The following is a 26,923-nucleotide window of genomic DNA, read 5'->3' as shown; positions in this document are numbered from 1 at the left end:
TTAAACTTTATTTAAATATTAAATCATACATCACTGTATATATTACATAAAGAAATCTAAAACACTGGGGAAATACATTTTACTCGTCATACAAATGAATTTTTCACATGGGAATATTGCATGTTGTTATTTTTCATTCTGCATATACAAATAGTTTACTATGGAATTCTTTGCATTGCATTCACAATAAAATGAGTGTCCAAAAAATTAAATTTCAACTATGGTTATTTTTTGAAATTACAAAAAAAAAATAAAATTATAATTGTAAGAAAGATACTTTAATATCTTTTACTTGTAAGTAGATAGACCTAAGTATTTATTTAAACGGCTAGATGACGTCACGTTAGGTCCTCTCGGAAAACACCGTTAGAATGCCTGTTCTTCATCCGCTTCAATGTCCTTCTCGACCCTTATCTAGTAGGGGTGAACCTCGTCACAGGCTGAAAGTAGCTCCTGACGTCAGACGCTATGGGCCTCAAGATGCCTAACGAGCAAAAAGCTTGGCGTTGAGCAAAAAGTAGCTTACTTAATAGTTAAATAATATTCTTCGTATTTATGTTTACCTTTCAAATGTCGCTTCCAGTTTTTATTAATTGGTTAACACTTATTTTTTTATTGTTTTATAAAATGATGGAGCCGAGGGATAAAAGAAAATCTTCAAGTTTAAAGAAACAAACAATGTTTTTGATCAACAACCAACAAATAGAACGATATAGAATAGATAAGAAAGACTTTAGGCAGGAAAACGAACAGAATAAAAAAAACGGCTACGCTAAGGTCTCTTCAACTGGTAAAGTCTTCTCATTCTTATTCGTCTTCTTTTATTCTCATAGTCTCCCACCCTATACTAGAATTTCTGCTGTACAAGGGAGCTTGCGCAAGCTTCGACCCGCCAGCAGCCCAATCGTACTTGATGCTCTGAGCTTTCATGTGTCGACCAACTTTCGTAGCGAGTCAATGTTACATACTAGTCTAGTTTGCTCTCAATACCCGAGTGTGTAGTCCGTTTATTCACGCGTGTGACTTGTTGACAGTGATATTTTAATGAAATTATATTTTAGATGATACATAAATAAGATACTTGTGATTCTTAAAGTAAATTTTAAGGATAAGCAAAGAAGCATATAGATATATATTTTAAAAAATGTTTAAAAAAAATCGTTTTCAACTAAAGTGAAACGACAGGTGAATTAAATAATTTTTTAATTAATACACCATATAAATTAATTGTCAGCTTTATTTATTTGGGACAACTTTAGTCATAGTTGTTAAAAGTTTGATGTGGATATGCGTAAATAGCTAGTGTAGAATTTAGTTAAATCGTCGCATTAAATGACAACAGAAGAGAGAAAGGATGTCAATATAATGGATCGATACAGGTTCCCGTGGGAATTATGCTCGCGTGACACACGACAGATCGTAAGCTTTCAAGTGTCGGTTCCACTCACAGTTACATTATTATTTGTAAATTGTAACGAATTTTTAGGAATAAGCATGTTTTGGACACGCGATATTTGTACTTAATTCTAAATAAATAATATGTAATTTATTGATGTTTATTTGAAGGTATAAAATATCTTAAAAATTAACTTCTTTGTGACTGTCATATTTCTCTATAAATAATTTATGCTGATAAAACAATGGGTCTATGCCATTATCAAATTCGGGGTGATTATCTATGACGCATTGAAATAGTGATGCGTGTGTTAAAGTATGATTATACGATAGTATAAGTACGACCAAACCAGACCTACAAAATGCTGTTTTGATCGTAAACATTACCCACATTTTTATTATTGTTATCATTTTTCTAAAATTTTTTACAATGGTACAAGACGTAAAATAATAATAATAATCATAATAATAATATTAGTAAGGATAATAACAATGATTATGTAAATAGTCCTTGAAATCTACGGACGCGGGTTCGAATCTCACTTAGAGTCACTTTTTTTTTTAAATAACAATAATAATAATAATCATAATCATAATAATTAATAAATCATTCCTTTATAATATATTAAAATGATAATAAAATATTATAATACTAATAAAACAATTATAATTATAATTATTACTAATATTATTAGTATTATTGTATGATTCTTTCCAATTCAATAATTATGATAATATTCGTGGATACTATACGCAATACTAAAAATAAAAAAAAATTAGAAAATCCTAAAGTGCCCAACTCAATTGCTCATTTTATTTTTAATTATTAATTTTATTTAATAACATTAGTTTTTTTTATTATGAATTTTTTTATTCATCTTTTATATTATTAAATTTATTTTTTTTTTTAATTCTTATTTTTGGTTGCATTTTTTTTTTGCACACTTCAAGCGCGAAAGCGCTGAGAGTGCTCTATTGTCACTCGATTTTTCTATTTTGTCTAAATATCCTGCGTTTTTATCTTAGATGTCGCTCTTTTTTTTAAAACTACTGTTACGCTAATACTGCTAGTAGTTGGTAAAGAAAAAAGATAATAAGTGCATAAATAATAACATCAGTAAGAAAAATTGCAGCTAAAGTTTTCGTGAATAATAAGTTTTTAAGTTCTAATTAATTACAATTAAATCGAAAAAGTTGGATAGTGTTTAACGAAAGAGTTCTTGCACTCACTAACTAATGCTATTAAAAAAAAAATTAGGTCCGTAAGCCGTTTCATTTGGGAGTTATTGTGATCAAAATAAATCAGCTAATTAACTGACAACAGGGCTCGTCTCAACTAAATTATTTATTTTAAAATAACATAATGAGTAACCAACACTATTTTGTATTGTAATGATTAACGTTGGCGAGCGCTAGGTGATAGGTTCGAATCCCGGGAATTGCAATTTTTCGTCAATCATTTCTTTCTACGTTAACCTTAATTTGGTTAATAGTATGAGTGTAGTAAGTCATAGAGTCTGATAAATATTCTGCCTCTTTCAAATCCTACCTCAAAAAGTTCATCATTATGATTTCATAATTAAAACAGTGGTGTCACTTCTAACGTGTTGACGTGTTTTTAGATTTTTCATTTTTTTTCTATAATAAATAATAATTATTTTTATCGTTGTTATTATATTTAATATTATGACTATTCAACGTCTGGTTTCATTGTAAACTCGTACTTGGAGAAAACTCCTCGTCATACGACTAAACCAGGCGTACGCTCATACAGTACCCAATAATACAAGGTCTGTTTTGATCGTGCATTTTTCTGGAATTAAGTCGAGAAAAAATTTCAACTAAAACGGAACTAAGATTTCGACTCGGGATACAACTTGCCTATATGTTTATCAATAGAATTAAATCTGTCGCATGCTGACATGAATTATTATCTCTTCGTATAAGATAATCAATCTGTGAACATATTGATTTTTTATATTTAGCATTTATACAAAGAAAAAAACATAATTATTCGACGAAATTATTAATTCATTAAGTGGTACTTCATTATTTATAAATTTTATATTTTTAAATTATTTAACAAAATATAAAAATATTTTGTTATATTTTTCACAAAGTCATAAATCGTAGATATAGTTATACATTATAATCTTGCTCTAATTTATAATTCACTCTTTATTTTTAAAATAATTAAAATACATAAAATAGTATATAAATAAAAAATAAAATGAAGTCTGCTTAATATTAGTGTATACTTATATGCTAAGGAACGAAAATATACATGCATAATAAAATGTATCACAAGACGAGTTATAATCATAGAGCGCACAGGTACATTTGAAACATCACAAGTAATAGAAGAAATACTTTTAAAATATAAAATAGCTGTAAAATTTACAGGTTATTTTATTCACAATAGAATACAACTGACGAAATTTAATTATAATGGGAAATGCATAATCTATGTGAAATGAAAACCATGTTTTCAACATTTATTGATTCCATAAAAATTTTCAAGGCTGTCAAATTATTGAAAGAAATGGTCAAAACATAAAGCTTAAGTCCATAAATGAAAAATTATTCGACAAGCTTTCAGATACTTTTTACAGAAATTGTCTATAAATATTAGTTTTAAAGTTATATAAACTTTCACAGATATTAAAAACTGATTTTTACGAAAAATCATAAAAATTTCAAACAGCCATAACTTAAATACTATTCGATCGATTCAGCCGATCTTCAAACTTAAACAAGAAAATCGCCTATAGTATAAGCGTACAAAATTTTATTAGAATGCGATGAGAACTGATGGTGTTATAGTAATGTCAAGACAGTAATAATCATAGGATTAGAGGTACATTTGAAATATCACAAGTAATAAAAAAAATACTTTTAAAATATGAAATAGCTGTGAAATTTACAGGTTATTTCGTTCACGATAAAGTACAGTTGACAAAATTTGATTATAATGGGAAATAAATAAGTTATGAGGAATGAAAACCATATTTTCAAAATTTTTTGACTCTATTAAAACTTTCAAGGCTAATAAATTATTGGAAGAAATGGTCAAAACATGAAGTTTAAGGTCATCAATTAAAGCTTATTACTCAAGCTTTCAAATACATTTTACGGAAATTGTCTATGAGTATTAGTTTGGATATTATATGAACTTGAAAGTGGATAAAAACTGATTTTTTTCGAAAAATCGTGGAAATTTCAAATAGCCATAACTTTTGAACGTTTTACGAAGAGAAAAAAAAACATTTGTTTTCTAGTATCTTGGTGTCCTACTAATTTTTAAAATCGAAATTAGGTGGCATTGATCAGGGAGTTTAGAAATGATAGATTGAAATTTTGTAAAATAGAACAATATTTATGTTGAAATCACTTTAAGATAATAATAACTTCATAATTATTTTTAATTTTATTTTAACAAAAGTTATAATACATTTAAATAATTGGTAACTTATTTTCGTATTTAGATTGCTTACGAGAAGTGCAATGTGCATACACATGATTAGGAAATAATACTTTTTTCTTTCAATAAGCAGCAATATTTCACTTATTTTCAGGTAGAGACCGATTTTAAATTTTAAAAATTAGTCGAACTCTACCCGATCAATAAAATATATTTTACAGAAATACTAAGGTAACTAATAACTATTTAAGAAAACACATCAAATTATTGATATTAGTTATCAAATAAATTTAAAAAATATAAAAGGTTGTAACATTTAAACGTAGTATCATAGTTAAAATTTATAAATTGTTTGTATGTACTTATAAAATTTTACTTTAATATTAACTGTATATATTTAATTGTAAATTCGAATTAAAAGTTTGTATTAATTCAACAAACCTTTGACATTTGCATAAGTACTTTTAAATGAATGATAAAATAAAAAAAAAATATATATATATATAAATGTAAATAAATTTTAATGACATATATTTATATGAAATTCATAAAAAAAGTTTAGATATTCATTTTTTGTTTCTTTTATATATGCAATACATATGAAGTTTTGTATGGCATAGAATTGAGCGCGCAATGAATGGTAGGAAAAACGGAACGTGCTAGTCCGGCTATTGACGAAGGATAGAAGGGTAAGGGGAAGAAGTGAATGTGAGAATAGGTGGGTGAATAGAAATTCTGACCAAATAAAAGTAGAAAAGGGAAAACGGGGAAAAACTATAGAAACGAGCTGGGATCAAAGAGAGTAGAAAACGTGCACAGACAAATAGAAAAATAACTTTGTGACTGTTGATTTTTCGATTCTCGTTTTAAAATAACCATTTTTATTTAATAATAATTTCTATTTTTCACCTTTTGACAATATAAAGTGTCAAACAATCATAATATACTATACCAATAAAATATTTTTCTTTTGTTTTCTGTTAGAGCATTTGTATACTAAAATTAAATTTATATGGGCAATATAAAATATATATAAGTCTAATAAATAAAAACTTTAATCTATCATGATAATTTTTTTTTGTTTTTCTGGTTTTTGTTCAAGTTTCAAATAAATTCAAATGAGGCAGCTGAAAAGAAAGGATGATTGACAGTCTTCAAGACTGGGAAAGAAAAAATAGAATGGTGTTTTTAACTTTAAGCATAACTTCAGCTTCATCATGGACGTTCCTCGTGTTAGTTTTTCTTCTTTTGGTGAATCCCAGCCCCGCAGCAATTCGCAAAGGTAAAAGTAGTTACATCTACAAGTTAATAGCTCGTTATCCTCTATACAAATAGCTTAAATGAATGTGTGGTAGTTCCTAACTAAGTGTTTCGGCTTACTCTGTTAATTTATTACAGCCCCGAATTACTGACTTGCAAATAAAAATTTTTTTCTATGTACTGTGTAATCGTTGCCTGCACATATTTTACATCTGGACTATAAACTATAGGTTTTTTTTATTTTATATAAATAACACATTAGGGTGTTTCGTTTGAGATGACTATTTTTTTTCCAAATCCCATATTCCAAAATGTTACTGTATAAGGTAAATGTCCCAATATCGGAACGACGAAGGGTATACGACTGATTTTTATCGTTTTAAAAATACTCAAATCGATTATAAATCAAAATAATTTAATATATTAGATAGAAGAGACATTTACCAATTAAAAAATTATCAAATTAGTTAATTTTTGTTAATTGAATGTAAAAAAAAATTTTTTTTCTATGACACCCCAAAGACCCAATACCGGAACGCTGAAATAGTCTTGTCCCAATACCAGAATTTGGTTGTCCTAATATCAGAACAGTAAATATAATGAGTTATATTTAATAAAAATTGACTAAATATTTAATAAAAAATAAATATTTTGAACTAAAGAATGGAAACAAAATAAATCATTCAAGGTTACACTATAAAAATGATTAAAAAAAAAAATTGAACACAAAAATGTATTTTTTATGATTTAAATCAGAGTTTATCTATATTTAATGCATTTTTTATAACAACCATACTTGCTGCATTAAATATTAGGTCTCCAGTAATAATTAATATTGCACTTGATTTAGCCAATCAATAAAATTCACCGTTAATGTCCATTGATAACATTAACATGACTGACTGTTCCGGTACAAGGTAGGGGTTCATTTTGGTGTACCAATAGACGAACAGTAAAATTAATATAATAATACTATTTATTAAAATTTTGTTAAAATGTTTTCTTGAATTTTACGTCATTCAAAATGCAAATACAAAAACAAATTATATAAAAGTAATTAAAACTCACCGTTAATATCTATCGATAACATTAATAACATTAATATGACTGACTGTTCCGGTATTGGACACGGGTTCCTTTTATTGTACACCAATAGACGAACCGTAAAATTAATATAATAATACTATTTTTTTCATATTGTTAACCGTCATCACCAATAAAAAATCTTAAAGTCAATTTTTTCACGAATTTCATGTTTTTTTTTTTATTTTACTAGCAAACCATTGACTTTATGACAAAAATGTACAGGACTTTTTTTGTAGGGGATTTGATTTCAGTACACGGAGGTAATTTTGTGGTAAAAATTAACATCAAGTTATAGTAAAATTTTTAAACTGAATTTAATGATAGAAAACATCATTTAAATTATTAAATGAACAATCTGAATGGCAGTACCTATACAAACTATATGATACAATTTACAATTATTCATGATAATCAGAAATTATAATTTTTATAATGTTAAATAATTACTACTATTATTATAAACATCGTAATTCTTAATAACCTGATTGTAATAGTTATTATCAACCTAAATAATGATGAACATCTAAGCTAATAAAAAATTTCAAGATCAGCTTTAAAGACTGACGTCTGTCTATGTGTAATTTATTCAACTGTCGATGTGATTAATTTCACACACACACACATACACACACACACAGACCCAAGCACACATGCACACCCACCCACGCGCATACACGTACACACATGTACACATATACCTACGCACGTACACATGCACACACATGCGTACACACGCACACACGCATGCATACACACATTCATAGTTAAAAATTTTTACAACTTTGAATGGTAACAGTTACCATCTTTGATTGTAACCGTTACCATCATCAATTGTAACTGTTATCATTTTCATTGGTAAAACTAATCATTTTACCAGCGAACAATTTGATTACCATTTTAAATAGTTAAAATTAAAAATTTTGTATTCTCTCCGTGTACTGTTTAATACAATCATCCTGAAATCATAGATAATGCATGAGGATAAAATATAAAAATACGTATATCATTCATTTATATGCAAATATAAAAAGTATGAAACAATTATTTTTGTACTGAGAGAGGTAGTCATTAAAAAAGCTTCTGATAGTCAAACAATAGAATTTGGATTGAGTTGAGAAAAGACGGAGAAGGGTAATAGGAGACAGTTTCGTATTACATTATATATTTTTAATGATGTATTAAATATTTCTTCGGCCATAATTTTCTAAAAAAGTACTAAAATCTTAGATAAAACAGCAATTTTTCAAATGTTGAGATGTTTAATTGGATTTATCTCGAAAACTACTAGCTCTAGGGGGTAATAGCTTGAATAATTTCTTTATGGGAAATCAAATTCCCTACAAAAAAAAGTCCTGTACAATTTTGTCGTATACGACTTTATAAAGTCAATGGTTTGCGAGTAAAATATAAAAACCATGAAATTCGAAAAAAAATTGGCTTTAAGATTTTTTACCGGTAATGACGGTTACAAAACATAAATTCGCTACAAGCACTTTTAAAGAGGAAAGATTTCTCAGTGATTTTTACCTATGACCTAAATATTTTAAAATGCTGTGGAGCTATAGATAATTGGAAAAAAAATTAAAAATTATCCGTTAATTAAATGGGAAAATTTCATACTCATTTAGCGAGTACTGAAAATTAAAATAAAGAGCTCATCTTTGGTGAGATTTTTTTTTCAATCTATACAATAATATTCTGGCATGGGTTTTGGAAAAAAAATAGTTATCTCAAACTAAGCACCCTAGAAAGTTCATAAATACATCAACTAACTCATAAAAGCGGATCAATAAAAATGCCTAAGGACTATAAAAAGAACGACATGAAAGTATGAACTTAGTGGATTCGTTAGATAGGATTGTGAAAACCAGTTACTTCGTACACCTTCTAATCCCCTTAAAGGATTTCCTCAGCTTGCCTGTGAAACTGCGGTTTGCACCAATCCTTCGTCTTAAGCTTAATTTTTTTTTCTTTTTTGTTTTTCGTTATTTTATTTTTCCCTCTTACCCTCTATCTCCTTGACGTTCTACAACTTACCTTACTAACTCTTTCTTTTACCTGACTTTTTTCTTTTATCTTGTCCCGTCCCGACGACAAAACTTTTTGACCCGGAGGGTGAACGCATTTGGGGGTTTCTAAGTTTAGACTTCCAGCGATAATGCTCACCGCCGCACCGGCTTGCAAAACTTTAATTCTCACCCATCGGCATTTTCCGCCGTTCTTCATGACGTTTTCTCTTTTTTGTTCTGTTCAGTTTTTTATACCTTTTCAATATAGTATCCGTTTTGTAGCACCAGTTACTCAGCACTTATACATACTTTACTTTTCTATTTTTTATACTCCGAACTTAATATTAAATTTGAACTTCTTCAATTTTTCACCAAAATAAAAAAAAATTAGTAAAGAGAGAATGGGAAGAAAACAAAGTGACCGAAACGGAATTGTGAGGGAAAGGCATTTTGCTCCGATATTTGACGTATTCGTCGGTTAAACTCTGACCCGTGTCCCACACAATTCGCTTATGAAAAAGGAGCTAAAAATTGTATGTACAGTAATGCCTTTTTATAACTTTTTCGCCTCAAGTATTGAGGGATGACTCACACTTTTATCGACATTCAAATTCCAAGTATGCTTTATAAAAGCAACTTTTCCAATCATCATCATAATAATTTTGACCCAATTTTAAATTTACTGACGAGGAGTCTCATTAGTGATGATATTTATCGATAGTTAAACTTACTTTATATACATATACAAATCACTTTACTTTGATTAAACAAAATTCTAACTAGAATATTCATCGGTTGGTTAATTTATTTATTTTACTATCCCAACGCATCTATCAATTAGTGAGTTTTTATACAGTATGCGTTTCATTGATACACAAAGTACAACTATTAACAAATTAGGTTACATCTGTGTATACAATCGATCAATTGAATATATTATGATATAATTAAGTTCACTAAATGAAAAAAAAATGTTTTCTGAACGATAAACATAGTTGAATGAGACCTTCAGTATTAACTACAGTTTCTTCAAGTGATATGATATTAGTTAACAGTAACAAAAAAGTATAGTTAAGGTGACTATTTATTAGTAAATTTAACAGTTTCTTATTCAGCATGTCTAGAAAAAATTGTAATGACAACCGTACTTTGATAGTTAGCAAGCCTCATTCGATATAATTATTACCACAATATAAATATAGCTACCACTATTAAGAATTTTTTAGCTATAGCGACAGTATAAGTTTAGTGCCTTCAAATATTTCAACAATGATAAATTTGAAAAATTAATTTTTTTTTTTTCATTCTGAATTCAAGTGAAGTACAAGGATAATTACTTTTACACTGTATTGATATATTAATATCATACCTACATGCTCGCTCTTCTCTTTGAGAGTTGGATTTTCACTACTACCTTATGGAGAATTCGAACCTAACATCTATCCCGACTAGAAAAGAAGTAAGACCTATTGGTATCTAATTGGGCTCCCAATAAGGAACTCAACGTTGGAATGTAACCCATAGCCCAAGATGATCCGAATCGGGTAGTCTCTATTGAGTCCCAATTGGGTTTAACCGTCTCTCAATTAGGCATACCCTATAGGGTTCCCATTGGGTACACCTTACAAAAACTTTAGGCCATCCCATTCACGAACTCTTCGTTATACTATCTGTAATTTTATCATATGACAATCAAGAGCTTGGAACGATATCAATATTTTCTTTTGAACTGCCGTCCAAACAAAGAATCAACTTATCCTTTTAACTTTTTCTGAGTAAATGCAAAGATTATTGCCAATTCCAATTTATATTAGTGTTAACTAACAAAAAAATCGGTCAACCAGTTGACCCTGCGGGCCAGCCTCAAAACTTCCCGTTATTTTCGAGCTCCTTGAGCTCGAAAACATTGTTGTCATACGAAAAATTTTTTTCTTGGGTGAGTCTAGGGTGACTCTAGGATTTAGAGAAAACTTCTATAATAACTCGAACACATAAAAGTAAAGGAGAGATTTTTCTGAGTTTTCTCTAGGGTGAGTCTAGGGTTTCTCTAGGATTCAGAGAAAACTTTTATAATAACTGGGCCACATAAAAGTAAAGAAAAAAATTTTTCTAAGTATCATAAGGTTCATTTTACCATCTAAAAAATTTTTTTTATTGACAACTGTTATAGATTTAACTAAATTAAAAAGGAAAAACGACTATTTTCTTGCTAGATGTTTATTAAAAAATTTTGTAATTAAAAATGAACATTAATAATTTATAAATTTTATTGGATCATAATCGTTCGAAGCGTAAACTTTTGGATTTTCCAAACTTTTTTTTTCTACAGATGGCACTGGCTATTATCTGACATAGTAGCCAGTTTTATTTATGTTTTCCCGTGTAGGTGCTTGTTTAGCTTCAGTCTTGGCTTAAAACTGGCCTTCAGTATTGGGCCAATACTTAGATGCAGTCTTTGCATAATATTGTCACTCAAGCTTGCCTCGGTGTTATTATTTCGATGCCTAAACAGACTTGGGCCAACTTGGGTTTTAAGCCTTCCCTAAAGTTAATAAATTTTTTGCTAAACCTCGGCTATGCTTAAGCCTATCGTTTTTTCCTGTAAAGGATATGGCAATATAATAATTTTACTTTAGTGTTCTCAACTACACGTTTGTCTTCAAACTTTTGACAATCGTTCATACATTAGGCAAATAATTTAATAATGGTTTTATGAATCATAAAACGTTTTAATGTTAATTAAAGTAATGTATCACAGTTAAATCGGTCTACCTATTAGGGTTTAGTTCATTCAATGATTTCTTTGAATTTAATATAACTATTTTTAGTTAGTTAGATCAACCTTATAAAAGTTGTATTAACTACAAAATAGTTACTGCAACTAAATTTAATTGTTACATTAACTAAAACTGATTTGTTACCGTAACTGAGAAAAATATTTGTCTCCGTATTTCGCTATTTTTTTCTAGTTTCAGTTACTGATTTTTATCTCTAAGTGCATACGCACCCACACACAAAGAGCTATCAAAATGTATGGAATGCCTTACCAGTGGTTGGGTACACATTCTGTATAATATTGATTTTGAAAAATGTTTTTAATTGATTACGTGAGAAGGAAAATTTATTGGCTAATAAAATTATCGTTTCAATTATAATTTGTACGACAGCAATATGAATATAAATTTAAATAAAATGGGAGAAAATAATAACATTGTGATAGTAAGAGAATTAAAAATGTAAATATGAAAACAGAGTTAAATGACTTTTATTTTTCAACTGAAGAGAAAGCCAACGCTCTATTAACATTATTTTATGCTCCGTAGGGTATTATCGTTCATCCATACGATGCGCTTTTCATCCCCTCGCGTTTATTATATTGCTAGCATAGCCTGAAGGCATGTAATAAGTGACTATAGCTGGTTGTGCACCACAACGCGAGGAAAAAAAAGAATATAACAAATGACTAAAGCAAAAAATTATTGGGGGCAGAGGAAGATGCTGATAGAGCAAAATAGAACAGAAAAGAAAATAATGTCAAAAAGAAAAAAGTCAATTTATCGATCGTTAGTGACCCGCATTTGTGACGTTCCAGGCTTTTATACAAAACAAAAACTTTTTTGTTTGTATCTTTCTTTGAAGGAGACAAATTTTTTTTTTTTCAGTAAAATTTTTGTAGTTTATTTATTCATCACGTTAATCTCTTATAGAAAAAAAAATCTAAAAACGGTTGAATCTGCATGCAAGCTCCGAAACTTCCCGTGGTTTTCAAGCTCCTTGAGCTCGAAATCATTATTGTTGATACATGTTCGAGCGCTTTGAGCTCAAAAATACCTTTGAGTATATTAGTATTGTCGAGTCTTTCGAGCTCGAACACTCTAAAACCATGTGTATAGTCAAAATTGACACACTTTTCAAATAAAATTGAAACGCCATAAGCAATCTATAGATATTAAATACACCCTGAAATGTATTTTAAATGACTACCCTAAAAAAACGGTCATGCACGATCATGCATAATTCGTTTTAAAATATAGTAAAAATGAAATAAAATTATTGCCCTATGATGTAACATTATTATTTTATTAATATAAAATTTTATCATTGTTGACAATGTAAATATTTGAAATGATGCACGTCCTAACATAGTTTAAAACGTGTGACGAAGTTCCCATTCGACCGTTAGCGCTCAAATAGTTCGTGAATCGACTTGTAAATTCTACCGCGCACCTCACTCGTGTTTTATCGTTGCTGACCACGCGCATGCAACTATTGAATTTAATATTGTTGTCTTCATATATATTTTTACAGTCAACTTGTTATTTTTGACTCGACTTTTGTATGGCATGAAATGTCTACATCCCATCAAGATTATAATTGAATCTGTAGAATAGTCTACTAATCAACGTTAATCAAATTAACTATACGTCAGAATTCATATAATTAAATTAATATCGTTATCCGTCATTATATTTTTCACTGTCGATTTTCGTACAGCTAATTGAAAAAAGTTTTTTATTTTCGCATTTAATCAGCAGAAAAGAGAGCGAGAAAGAGGGAAATTATGTTAGCTTGACACTTGACAATGTAACGAAGAGGTCAAATATTGATTTCTTCCGTACCGAAATTCTCCCAGGACTCATTTTCTTTTGTTCTTCTTTGTTCATCTACCTTACTGTTACTCTACACATTTGAAGGCTATACTATAATACTTTACTGTTCTTTCAACGGAAACAAGAACTCTGATTTTCGACGCTGACCTCATCCGCTTACCCGACTTCCTAAAATGAACGTCTCTGGAAATTACTGACGGTTTAATTTCCTAACAAGTTTGAAAGAAGCTGTACTAAAAAAAATAGAGAAATCAAACAATGTGTTAAAAATGAAGAAAGAAAAGTACAAAGTTTACAAGTTTGAAATAAAAAAAAAATAAAATAGAAAACGATTGAAGAGTAAACGTGCTTGGGGGACAGCGGCTTTCAGCATCACGTTCCATGTGGTGCTCGACGCGTCATGTCGGTCTTATTACTTGGATATACGTGCATGCATCGTCACGCTTCGAATTACACGACATTTCGACACTTTACTTTTCTCTCCACAATATACTGAAATGCCACTATACTTCATTCAATTTATTTTTAATGGATCTCATTATTTTTTTCTAGATTTACATTATTGCTTATCCTGATTTTTTTCCAACTAAATGGCAATTATTTTTTTTTTTTTTTTTTTTTTTTGTCTTTCTTTGCAGCAGAAAGAGATCACTGCAATAAAACTGTCGATATATATGAGGACGTTTCCAGTCCAGCTGTTACTTCAGGGACTTGGGGTAAACCTTTAACTTGCTGGTATCGGTTTCGAGCTTTTCGTGGTACTCCTCGAGATTGGATCCTTCGAGTACGGTTCAAAAAATTCAAAGTTGGAGTTCTTGCCAATGCGACGCATTGTGTCGGAGGTTTTTTACAAGTAAGTAAACACAACTTTACATAGTTCATGTTGGTTTTTTTTTATTCATGATTTTTTAAACATTGATATAATTAAATTCTTTGTTGAATTGGTGTACGATAAAAATGTTGGAGAATCGTTTCAGAATTTTATAGTGCGTCATTCTACATCACGGTTAATTCGTCAAACGATAGCAATGATTGATACTTCAAACGTTTGATCATTCAAGTGAATCACGCGACGCGAATGTCCTATGCTTGTGTGAGTAACTAAAAACATCATGGATAATGGGCAAATTGATCTGTTGCATATATCGAGTCGCAAACGTTTCAAATATTGATAATTATTCAATAATAAAATTTATTTTTTATTAAAACGTTATTTATTATTTTATTAGTAGATATGTCGGAGGGTCAGCAGATAGTTATCCTTAGTACTTCTATTAATATCACTACTATTGGTACTCATTTTTATTTAATTATAAAAATATCAGTTGACTTTTTTATCAGAAAATAAGACAAAAATACATTTTTCACGTACTTACAAACCGCTGAAAGAGTCGATCTTCTAAAAATAAGTTACGCTATTGATTTTCTTGTTTCGCAAATAATATATACTTGTAAGTTCAATTCTATTGGTCTTTTGGCTGAAAAACGTGAATATTTATGCCGCTAAAAACTCCATAGAAGTCGATTTCATAAAAAAAATCACGTTCTTGAATTCCTCTTATTATACATAAGATACATTTAGAAATTTTAGGCGGAGGGTCGTTTAGTCAGAAATTGTAAAAATTTTCATATATTACGTCCTCGCAAACTAACAAGTAGGTTGATTATTATAAAGAAAATTAAAGCCATTTATTTTCTGGCTTCGTAAGTAATATTTATTTAAAATTTTAAGTCTGTAGGTCTTTTGGCCGAAAACTATAAAAAACTTTCATTTCTTTTGTCCCCATACAGCCCCACCTATGAATATGAAAAGTCAGTATGATTTCAGATACATTTTAGTACATTATATTTTGATTTATCCAGAAAAAATAACATGAAATGTTATTTCTTTAACTTTTCAACGCTGATATCTTTTGAAATTATCAACCGATTTTGACATTTGAGGTCGCAACCGGCGCGTTTTACTGAATTCTAGAGCTGATTAAAATTTGAAATCGATCGGTTCAGCCGAAGATATTTGGAAATACCCGTTTTTTACCCGTTCTTTCTACAACGATATCTCTCGAACGCATTTATTGATTGAGATGGTTGAGATGGCGATCGACGCGTTTTATAAAGTTCTAGAGCTGATTAGATTTTGGAATTGATTGGAGGAGCCACTTCAAAGATACTTGAAAAAACTGTTTTTTACCATTTCTTTTCCCCGCGATATCTCTTGAACAAATTAACCGATTGAGATAGCTAAGGCGGCAATCAATGCGTTTCATAAAGTTCTAGAGCTGATTAGATTTTGGAGTCGATCGTTCAACTCATTTATGAGAAATCAATAAAAAACTAAAAAAAAAAATTTTTTTTTTTTTTTATAATTCGCAAATGTTTTTGAGTCTATTTGATCAAATGATCTGAAATTGTCAGAAAAGTTGATAGCCAACAAGCTCTTTTGATTCCAATCAAATCGGTTAATTAGTTAAAAAGTTATAGACCGGTCACACACGCACGCACACACACTCGGACATCATTCTTAAAATAGTCAGGGTAGTTTCCTAGGACCTCGAAACGTTGACATCTGATAGAAACTCGATTTTCGAAAATCGGGGTTAAAACAATAACTTCCCGAAATTTTTAAAAATCATCAATTTTTTTAGCGGGAAGTTAAAAATTGAGCCATTGATTTTTTCGTATCGTAGGTAATATTCATTCCGAATTTCAAGTTTGTAGTTCTCTTGGCTAAAAAAACGTGAAAATATTCAATTCTTACGCCTCCACAGAGCCCCACTAGAGTTGATCATTAAAAAAAAATTACAACATTTAATTTCGCGTATCGTACGTAATATTCATTCAAAAAAAGGGGGAGAAGTAAGCGGTTCGCGATATAAAAAGCAAAAGTGTATAAGGCTAAAATGGCTGTAGACTTCAACTTCTCATTTATTTTTACTCACATTATATGAATAGTGAAGCTGACCATCAGGTCATTTTTTGACCGTCATGTCATGGTCACAAGACCGGCTGTCGACCGTTCATAAAATGACGGATCGTCACAATTGTGGCGACATTTTACAAACGCCTTTCTAACTTTTACACTAATTCAAATTTTGAAACCGCCATTTTCTTAAAAATACAACGAGATAAGAATACAAAGGGAAAAATAAATTTTTTAATCATTTGCAAAAAAGATTACGTCAAATTATCTAGTTGGTTGTGACTAACAAAATTCATGACGGAAAATTTGATGACGGTCATAAATCATGTAGCTTGATGTGACTGACCAAATTTGTGACAAAAAAATTTTGACGGTCCAAAATGACAGACGCTGACCGGAAAATTTATGACGGTCATTTCGCATTAGAACTGACACGATATTTAGGTCCGTCAATCCCAAGACTGCCAGTGGACCGTCTTATGACCAAAACTCAAAATGACGGTCATTCCGCATCACTACTTATGTAAAATTAGAAAAATGTTTTTTTTGTTCATTCAGATACTTCCCGCTTGGTATGAATGTCATAAAGATATCTTTTTATATCAAAAAGATAACATAATTTTTTACAGAACTTTATGATACCAATAAGATGACTTTGATAATCATGCCGAGCGAGTTATTCATACATAGATAAAATTTTTTATTATATTCATGGCCATCAAAGTAATTAATTCAAAGGCTAACCTGAAATATTTTAACTTCGCCCAACTTTTATCCATAATATTCAAGCTTATTAAATACAACAGCACGATAAAATTCCAACATATCATTTCATAAAGTTTCTCGTATGGGGAGTACGTTATATATTTTACTAAATATTCTAAATTTTATAACAATGTATCGTATATTGTAAAGTTCAATTAATATTAATTTATTGATCATAGGAAACTTTCACCGGATATTTTAGTAGAAATAATATTTAAATATTTATCTACGAAAAAAGCAGTAACATTCAGATTGACGACGATGAAGCATGAACTTTTTTTTATCTATTGTAGGCAATAAAAGGATAGTGTTAAGAAAATAAAAAAATTCCAACGTAACATAAATATTTTCTAATACATATAAGTAGTTTTATATAATACCATAAGAAGGACGGTGGTGATAAAAAGGTCTAACAAAGAGTTGGAAAAATTTTAAACTCTTGTAATAGTGGAAAATCGGCATATTTCATGTTATTTTAATATTTTTACTACCTTACTGATGAGTCCATTAACGTACTTAAGGCGAAACTACACACGTTATGGCAAACAGGAATATATCTTAAGTTTTGGTGTTTGACCCAAGAGTCAGTACATAGAACAATAAAAAAATTATGTCATTTGATGCATCGCAGCATGGAACTGAAAAATCTCAGGAAAACCCAAAATATGAGCATTTTTATACCCAGCATACACTTATACCTTATTGACGCTTAATAAACATCCAATTAAGCAAATTTAACTTCAATCCGCGGACAAATGCTTGCGGTTGAAATTAGAATCAAAGTCATTGGTCTATTTTTGAATTTTTGATCTTCAAAATACATGTGAACCCCACTTGTAAACATATACCAAATAATTATTAAAATCAGCCCGTAAAAAGTATTATGATTATATAATAGGTACATATCCATTTCAATTAGATTATCTCAATTATAATAACAGAAAAGCTTGTTAATTACTAATAAGAAGTATATGACACAACGCTCACAAAGGCTTTTTGGTGGTTAGCTTAATATTTGTTTAACTGTGCAAGTTTCACGTTCTCGATCAACGCTATTACGATCCATCATATCGTCAATATAACGTTACGAATACGTAAAATGACAAAATGATAGCTTATTTCGTCAAAATAACTGAATCTCGATAGCAACTTTTCGGAATACGGTTCAAATAAAAAAATGAATTCTCATTGGAAGACAAACATTGAATAGTTTAATTAACGATATTATAGATCATTAAAATTAATAAGAATGTTGTTAAATTAACTATACGTATTGCAATAATTAACAAATGAATATTTATTTTCACAATCAACAGCTTGACTGTACTTTAAATTGCTTAAATGTCAAAATTTTTCTCGCCATGTACATTCAAATCATTTCAGGGAACAAGTTAAAATTTTGTTGTTGATCTTAATATTCAGCCAGCGATTTCAACAGTAGAGAAGTAAGACGAAAAAGCGATGGAAACTAATGCAAAAAAAAATATATTATACTCCAAATTCAAGTAGTAAAGCAGTTTAAAGTTAACCAACTTAGATCCCATTTGAATAAATACTCTCTACATACATAAAACTTATTCGTGGATATTAATATCAACGTGAACTTATTTTTGTAGATAAATATTTTTACAACAAATAGTTTTATAAATTATTTGTAGATTCAAAAGTTTTATAAAATTTATATAATTTTTTACAATACTTGCAAAATTGTAGTAGAATCGATATTAGATCAATACAGTCGCAAACATTAAAAAAAAATATTGTTTTTGTTAATTTTTATTATTTTTTTCTCTCAACTTTTAGAATTGAATTTATAAACACACTATAGATTTACAAAAGCCGTTTTTGATTGCATCGCCATGGTACTGCAAACTGTGTCCAATATCCATCATGTTATCGATATTACAAAATATAACTGTTAGTTGTCGTGTACAAATGTAGCTTGAAAAATAGCTAAACCTCTCGTGGCTTTTACTACAATTTATTAACACAAATTGTCAACTCTGACATATAAAATAATATTACAATTGAATTCATTGCAATAAATACATACTTATAATATTCCGTAAATATAGCAATAACAACAAAATTAATACTATAAAAGTACATTCATTATTTAGGTTTCTTTGTTAGTATTTCTAAATTTAATTAATAGCTGTTGCAATTAATCTTGAGATTGAGAAATGAAAGTCATTAAAAGCTTTTATCTAAGTCTAAAGGCCAGCTACAGATTTGAATGTAGCTGTGTTACACCTTCACGTGCCGAATAACTTGAACCCATATAAAGTCCAAATAAATAATTGTTGAATTCCGTATACTGAGTTAAGGCTGTTTCAAATGTATGAATGTATATCTACATATACAATGTGTGTATGTATACAAATCCGAGGGAACAAGAGAAGCGAGTGAGAAAGCTGCCAGAGATTAATGACTCTCTGGACGTGGCAAGGTATACCCAGCCAATGTTGTTTTACAAAACTTATATCTTTACATTTTCGTGTCATGTTTTCGAATGAATAATTAACAACTCTACCCCATTTATAATAATGATGAAAAATATAATAATTTTATTTACTTTTTTTTTTTAATTTTTTCTCATTAGTAGCTTCTTCATTTCTTTACATGTATATGTAACGTATGTATGAAAAAACTAATATTATTAAATTATCAGTGTGTAAAGTATACATGCAAGACGACAGCGCCATCAAAAATTAGACTCGGAACTTTTTCATGCGGTTATGAATCTATACGTATACACAATACACACTTACCTTTAAAATAGTATATGTTTGCGTACCCAGCTAATAAAAAATGTGCCAGAAAAAAATTAATAAGATTTATTAAAAATTGTATTATAAAGCTAGTCTTACTTTAATGCAATTTTTATTTAAATTTTATTTATGTATATAATTTGTAATTTAGCCAATCTATGTTAATGCAAATTTATATTTATATCATCCAACGCACGAAGTACTCTCTAGAATAATATATAAAACTTTTTATATATATATGAATGTACACTTTACTATCTGTCTAACTATTTACATACGTGATGCGCTTGCAATCTAAAGTAATCCTGTTTACATATTTAATATACACTTGAAGAAGATTCTTCCATTTCGTACAAGTCGTCAATTCACTGAGTTTCATTCTCTATGATGAAATTATATTCGTCTTTATTCTTAAAAGTAAAAACTCAATATCCAACATATTATGAAATCAATTTTGACTTTTTAACAAAGTTTGATCTTTAGTAGAATTATTAATTAACATGTGCATCTCCTTCCATCATGAAATGTTTGGGTATTAGTTTGGACATGCTTAACGAATACTTGACCGTAAAGTGATAAAGTTATACCTCTACGGGGTCAACTAAGTTAGCAACTTATAATAAATGAACAATTTATGACGTATTCAAAAGTCATAAAATCAATACTTTAAAGTATGTACATGAGAATAAAAACATATTTCTGGCTTAATTTTTTTAAAAAAGGTCTCATAAAAAAATGCTATACTGAGAGGAAAAAATGATTTTCTGAACTATGAAAAACATAGTTCAATATGAAACCTCCAAATTGTTAGAATGTTTGTAACATATTTTTTTTCTAATTATTTTAAATTTATTTTCAGCAATACTTTCGAGGAAATATTTTGTAAATACTCTTTGCTATCTTTTTGACATTGACATATTATATAATTACTTAAAAAATATTGACAATATATAGATCTATTTAGATATATTAAGATTCATGTATATTCTACCGCCTCGGTTTAAAAATTTTTTAAAATTTATTTTTTATAATTTAAAAATTTGGTTGTTTCTCGGCTTATATGTTTCTCATATATATATATATATCTAGAAATCCCTGAGTAGAGCCCAGAATTAAGATCTCTGTAAATCTAAATTATTATTTCTCGGAAAATTAGTTAAGCAATTAATCATCGTTGTTTGATTATCATATACGAGAAAAAATACACAAAAATATATGAAGGATAAAAAAAAGGTTTGTAGTAATTGAACAAGAAAAAATGAATGTGACGCGATGCGAGTACAAAATCAAGGGTCGCTGGATGTAATTCCAAGCTCGGTCTTACTCTTGAATTCGCTCTCTACTCGAAAGTATACTTCTTTCCAATGTACGTTCTGCGCTTGGAGAAATACTTGCATGAGAGGGTTCAGCGTGTCGTAATTAAATATGCTATGCACGTTGTTACAGTGTAGACGAGTTAACTGCAATTGGATCTTCAAGCACGTAGTTTGGATGGACCATTGCAAAATCAAATTGCTGCTATGAGTACAGAAAACGTTAAAAAATATACGATAATCAATATTTTAAGAAGAAATGGTAAATTCGAATTTAATTACACGCCAGTCTACTTTTTTTTTATTATTATTATTATCGCATATAAATCTGATACGTTTATCTCGTGTAAAATGATCGATTATTATTTCAAGCTTGAACTGTATAGGAATCAATTATCCATAATTTTTAATTCATTTAATTAAATAAAATAATAATAATGATTTAATTCGTTGATAATAAATTACAATTTTTTAATTAAAATATAGCTACATAAAATATGATCGAAAAGCAGCTTGATATGCAAAAACATAACACAGAATTTGTGGGAAACACACAGGCCGCAACGCCTAATTAACGCGTAGCAACTGCAAACCCTATAGCCAAATCAACCGGACGTTGAGCTCAACGCCATTGATGCTACACGAAATTGCCCAAAGGGTACATAGCCAAATCTGAACACCCCTTTCACGCAATTTTGCCTTTGCAAACGACGCATCACGGCTCGTGAATTCATGGTTGGTTCAGTTCCATGTAAGCATTAAATCCTCCATTAAATTTAATTACTTAAAAATGACTATAAACTCATTGTATATCTTTAGTATTAAAATTTTTTTAATTAAATATATGTATATATTTACATATATGTATATGCAAAATATTAAACAAATTTAGTAAAATTATCTTCTGTGTAATTATTATAACATAATAAATTTGATTAAAGTAGATTACTGAAAATAGTAAGGAAGAGAAAGAGAGTTAGCTAATAAGTTGAACGATGGCTGAAAGCCCTCGGGTGATATGATAATTTGCTCCGAGAACGAAGCTCCAATAGCATGTATGCCGGATATTAAATGAGAACGGCTGGTAGTTGGCGCCCATACCAAAACAGTAGAGTATTCTATCGTTTGCCGGAAGCAGCGTTATGTCACCACGAAAGACAGTAGATTCAATTGAAGTAAAGTTTAGAGATAGTTCTTTCGGGATGGTTAAAAATTATAATAATAATCTGCGAGAGTTTTCCATAATCCTTCGTATTTCTCTATCTTAATTATATACACTAACTATTTACAGTACATAATTTATTTGTTACAGATTATCGATGGGAATGCTAAGACATCAGTGAGTAATCGCAAAGAGCCTGGAGTCTTTTGTGGTGAATCTGAACAACCGCAAACGTTTATATCAGAAACCAGTTTCGTAAGGGTTCTCTTTCATGCTGACAACTTCACAGACCAGACTTACTTTAGCTTTGATTCAAGAGCTGAGCAACAATTTGAGGTATACCTACGGTATGGTCAACATCCTGAGCTTTACCCGAATCGTCGAGGTATAGTTGTACCTGGAAGTTACTGCGAACGTGATTTCAAAGACTGTCGACTTCAGACTTGTTATGTACAGAGTCCTGCTTATCCTGGCATATATCCTCGAGCACTACATTGCAAATATAAGCTTAATACTCGGCAGCCTTTCATCAAACTATATATTGAAAACGAGGAGTTTAACATAGATGGGCAACGATGCGAGAATATTATGACTTGCCCAATGCGACCAATAAGTTCTGGATCGCAACACTGCCCTTTTGATTATATTCGTGTATATGACGGCATGAATGAGACTGCACCAGTTATCGGAACTTTCTGTGGTATGGGAAAGTTTCCTTACAGCATAATTGGTACTAGTGCAGATCTTTACGTTGAATTTGTATCTTCACCTGCTGGTCCACTTTTAAATACTGGATTTCATTTTAATGTTGGCAATTGGCCTGCTCATGTTGAAACAGCTGGAGTTAAAAACGGCAGTTGCGATTGGCTTTTAAGCAGCGATAATCTTCAAAATGGTGGTGAAGGTATATTTTTATCTGTGGCACATTGGTATCCTCCACACACTAGTTGTACCTATCTTTTGAAAGGTCGGCCAGGAGAAATAGCAAGGCTTTATTTTCCTAGTTTTCGAGTAAATCGAATTGAATCACCTATTTCACCATATGACGGAGACTGCGGTGAAAGTCTTACACTTTATGATGCCAATTGGCCAGATGATGCTAAAATTATAAAAACCTTTTGCGATACTTTTAGCAAACCTATGGAAAAGCATGATTTTGTTTCAACGTCAAATTCCATGTTTGTTAGATTTGAGAGTAAAACTGGAAGTTATTCTGGTAGTTCATTATATTATTGGGCACATTATGATTTTTTTAATGCCACTAGATTTGGAGAACCTGTACCTAATACCGAGTGTGATGAAACATTTGCTTCATGGAAAGCTCATTCGGGTCGACTACGCTCACCACTCAATAGTCTATTATATAAACGGCCGGGTGACCCACCAAATGACTTAACATGCACTTATACTTTTGTTACCGATAAAAGACTTTTCGCGAGAGTGATACTGACTATTGAATCTGTCACTTTTAAAGAAAACCCTTATGCTCAATGTAATCATTGCTGGGATAGTCGTGCTGATAAAGTGATTGTACGAGAATCAACTCCTGAAGCTGACAAGGGTCATTGTCTTTGTAAATTATTTCCTCCTACACCTCCTATAAAAGTAGTATCTCGAGGAGAAAAGCTGGAGCTTAAATTTTTTGTTGATGGTAGTCATGCTGCACCCAGTTATTTTAAACAATCATCGCCACTCTTTAAAGCAAGTTACGAATTTGTCCATAATCCACTTTGTGGTGCTGCATTACTACCACCAGCAACAGACGGTGAGATAGAGTTTCCTAGTTATGAAGCTCTTAGTTACATCAGCCCTCCGAGGTCAATCAAGTGTATTTGGGAACTACGAGTTAATCCTGACAAAGATTTATGGCTACACTTTGACAAAATAAAGTTTGCATCTAGGTCTTGTGAGGATGGAAAGTTAGAGATATTTTTAGCTAGTATACCGGAACCTTACTTAGCGATTTGTGGTGAAAATGTCAGTTATGTCAGAGAAATGCCAATATTTTCTGCCGTACAATTAGGTCAACCCAGAATACCAGACGGCGAACCACCTCCTGTTGTTATACAATTCACTGGATCGATGACACCGGCGAGGGTAGCATTCAAGATTGCTTGGACGGAGCTCTTTCGACTACCTCGAGATAGTAGTGGTCAACTTAACACTCAGAAACTCCAAGAGTGTGGATTCCAATGTCCACGTAATACGGGTTGCATATCTGAACGTCTTCTGTGCAATGGAGTCGTCAATTGTCCGACTGACAATTTACCATTAGGTTTAATCAATATCAGTTTATTTGAGCCTGACGACGAGTCCATAGAGATGTGCGGAGGCCCTATATCAAATAACAATAATGGTGTCGTCGGTCCTGCAGGATGGGCAGGTGCTGGTTTAGGTGCCGGTCTAGCAGTTATTCTATCTCTCACTTGTCTCATCGCTGTTTGTCGATTTTGTAGACGACGTTCACGCTCTCGGAATATTCACGTACCATATTAGTGTGCCGCAAACTCATGTGTTCGCTAAGGATTATCTTACGGAGTGTTACAGTTACCCTGATACTATTGTTGTATATTACAAATTCGTCTATGTCGCTGTACATATCCTTTTTTTGATAATGGATATACATTCAACTCAGTAAATTCAATGTATCCTGTTACATTTATAGTGAATGATAATGAACGATTGTTTAAGCTACTATTGTATAAATTTAAATATTGAATGACTTTATACCATTATGGTACAACGATATTCCAAAATACTGTATATTTTATAATTTATAAGTATTCAAAATAATAATAGCAATATAGTATATCCTACATAAAACTTTCCAATAATTTCTGCCGAAGTAACGACGGCACTTATGTATTATAAAAAAATTCGTATGAAAATTATTGTAATTTATTAATCAGAAATAAAAAATACCAAATAGTTTTCTTTAAATAAGCTGACAAAACTTTCTTAGATTATTGAAAAAAACTAGCGAACTCCGACAATAATCAGATACCGCTAGTTAATATAAGAACATATTATTAATTAAACATTGAATAAATCAATAATAAAATTTTATCATTTTAAAACGTAAAAGATAAATATAAAGTAACTATAAGAAAATTTTGGGTATGTACATAAGTTTTTTTGTGAAATTAATTCGGAGAAGTTTACTCGTAAAATAAAAATGGAGTCAGATTTATTAATGTAGTTAAAATATACATAGTAAACTGATCGTATCTTATATTTATGCAATCATATAGTTCTACTCAATCTTATGTAATTATTGTATTAATAATTATATTTTCTACCAATAAAGAGAACTTTCTCGTTAAAAATAAATGACTTAAAATACATTTTTTTAAAGTGGCATAAACCTTCCGAGCTATGAGCTACATGAACATCCCAGGAGAGATTGTTTGACAAGTGAATAGCAAGATTTTTAGTTGTATTTACACAAGGTCTAATTTTTTCATTAATAATTATTTGAGGAAGGTTGCAGTTGTTGAGATGTTTAAGTTTTTTATTACTCCCTAAGATCATAACTTTTGTCTTTTGAAGGTTAACTTCAAGACCTGCCTTCTTAGCCCAATCAGCTATAGCTTTAACATCATTAGTAAGTTTATTTGCAGCAACGTCTAATTGAGAAAGGTTGAAATGGAGATAGGTATATTTGTCATTAGCGAAGAGTCCATGTTTTGAGAATTTTAGTTGCTTTGATACTCTATTTATGACTATTAAAAAGAGAATTGGATCTAAAATTGATCCCTGTGAGACACCAGAGGTATTATTTACAGCATCTGATGGAGAGGAGTCAGGATTGAGTGTAGATTGCGACCTGCATGTAAGATATGATTGAAACTAACGTATAACCTCAATGGAGAAACCCATTTTCTACAGTGTGATAGCTCATCTCTATCAATCACTTTACGAATGTCATCAGTTGATAATAACAGGTCTGCTTGTGTACGGTGGTATTTCCGGAACCCAGATTGATGCTCATCTAAGATGTTGTTTGTTTCGAGGTAGTTTATAAGTTGATTAAGAAAATGCATTCAAAGATCTTGGCAAGGTGAGATATATTATCTATGAGTCATGTATCTGACATTAACTTCAGTGGATTTATCTTATTTAAAGGTATGATAAAAACCGATTTCCAAGCATTAGGAGAAGTATCAGTAATTAATAAGCAGTTAAAAATGGTCATCAGAAAAAGTGAGATT

At 30.3% G+C, this 26,923-nt stretch overlaps 1 protein-coding gene across 2 annotated transcripts; it reads left to right on the top strand.

Moving 5' to 3' along the window:
• Nucleotides 1-943: 943 nt before the first annotated feature.
• On the top strand, nt 944-25,881 carry LOC103572673 (uncharacterized). Of its 2 annotated transcripts, none has more exons than XM_014440477.2 (4): nt 944-1,185; nt 5,919-6,098; nt 14,423-14,634; nt 22,863-25,881. In XM_014440477.2, the coding sequence occupies exons 2-4, from the start codon at nt 5,957-5,959 to the stop codon at nt 25,206-25,208; spliced, it is 2,700 nt and encodes an 899-aa protein (XP_014295963.1). In that variant the 5' UTR covers nt 944-1,185; nt 5,919-5,956; the 3' UTR covers nt 25,209-25,881. The 2 variants fall into 2 exon arrangements, with proteins under 2 accessions (XP_014295963.1, XP_008549605.1); XM_008551383.2 differs by having other exon boundaries at nt 14,420-14,634.
• The last annotated feature ends 1,042 nt before the right edge of the window (nt 25,882-26,923 follow it).

This window comes from Microplitis demolitor, chromosome 3 (genome assembly GCF_026212275.2).
Source record: "Microplitis demolitor isolate Queensland-Clemson2020A chromosome 3, iyMicDemo2.1a, whole genome shotgun sequence".
Classification (NCBI taxonomy): Eukaryota; Metazoa; Arthropoda; class Insecta; order Hymenoptera; family Braconidae; genus Microplitis; species Microplitis demolitor.
This window is presented reverse-complemented; position numbering and strand designations above follow the sequence as displayed.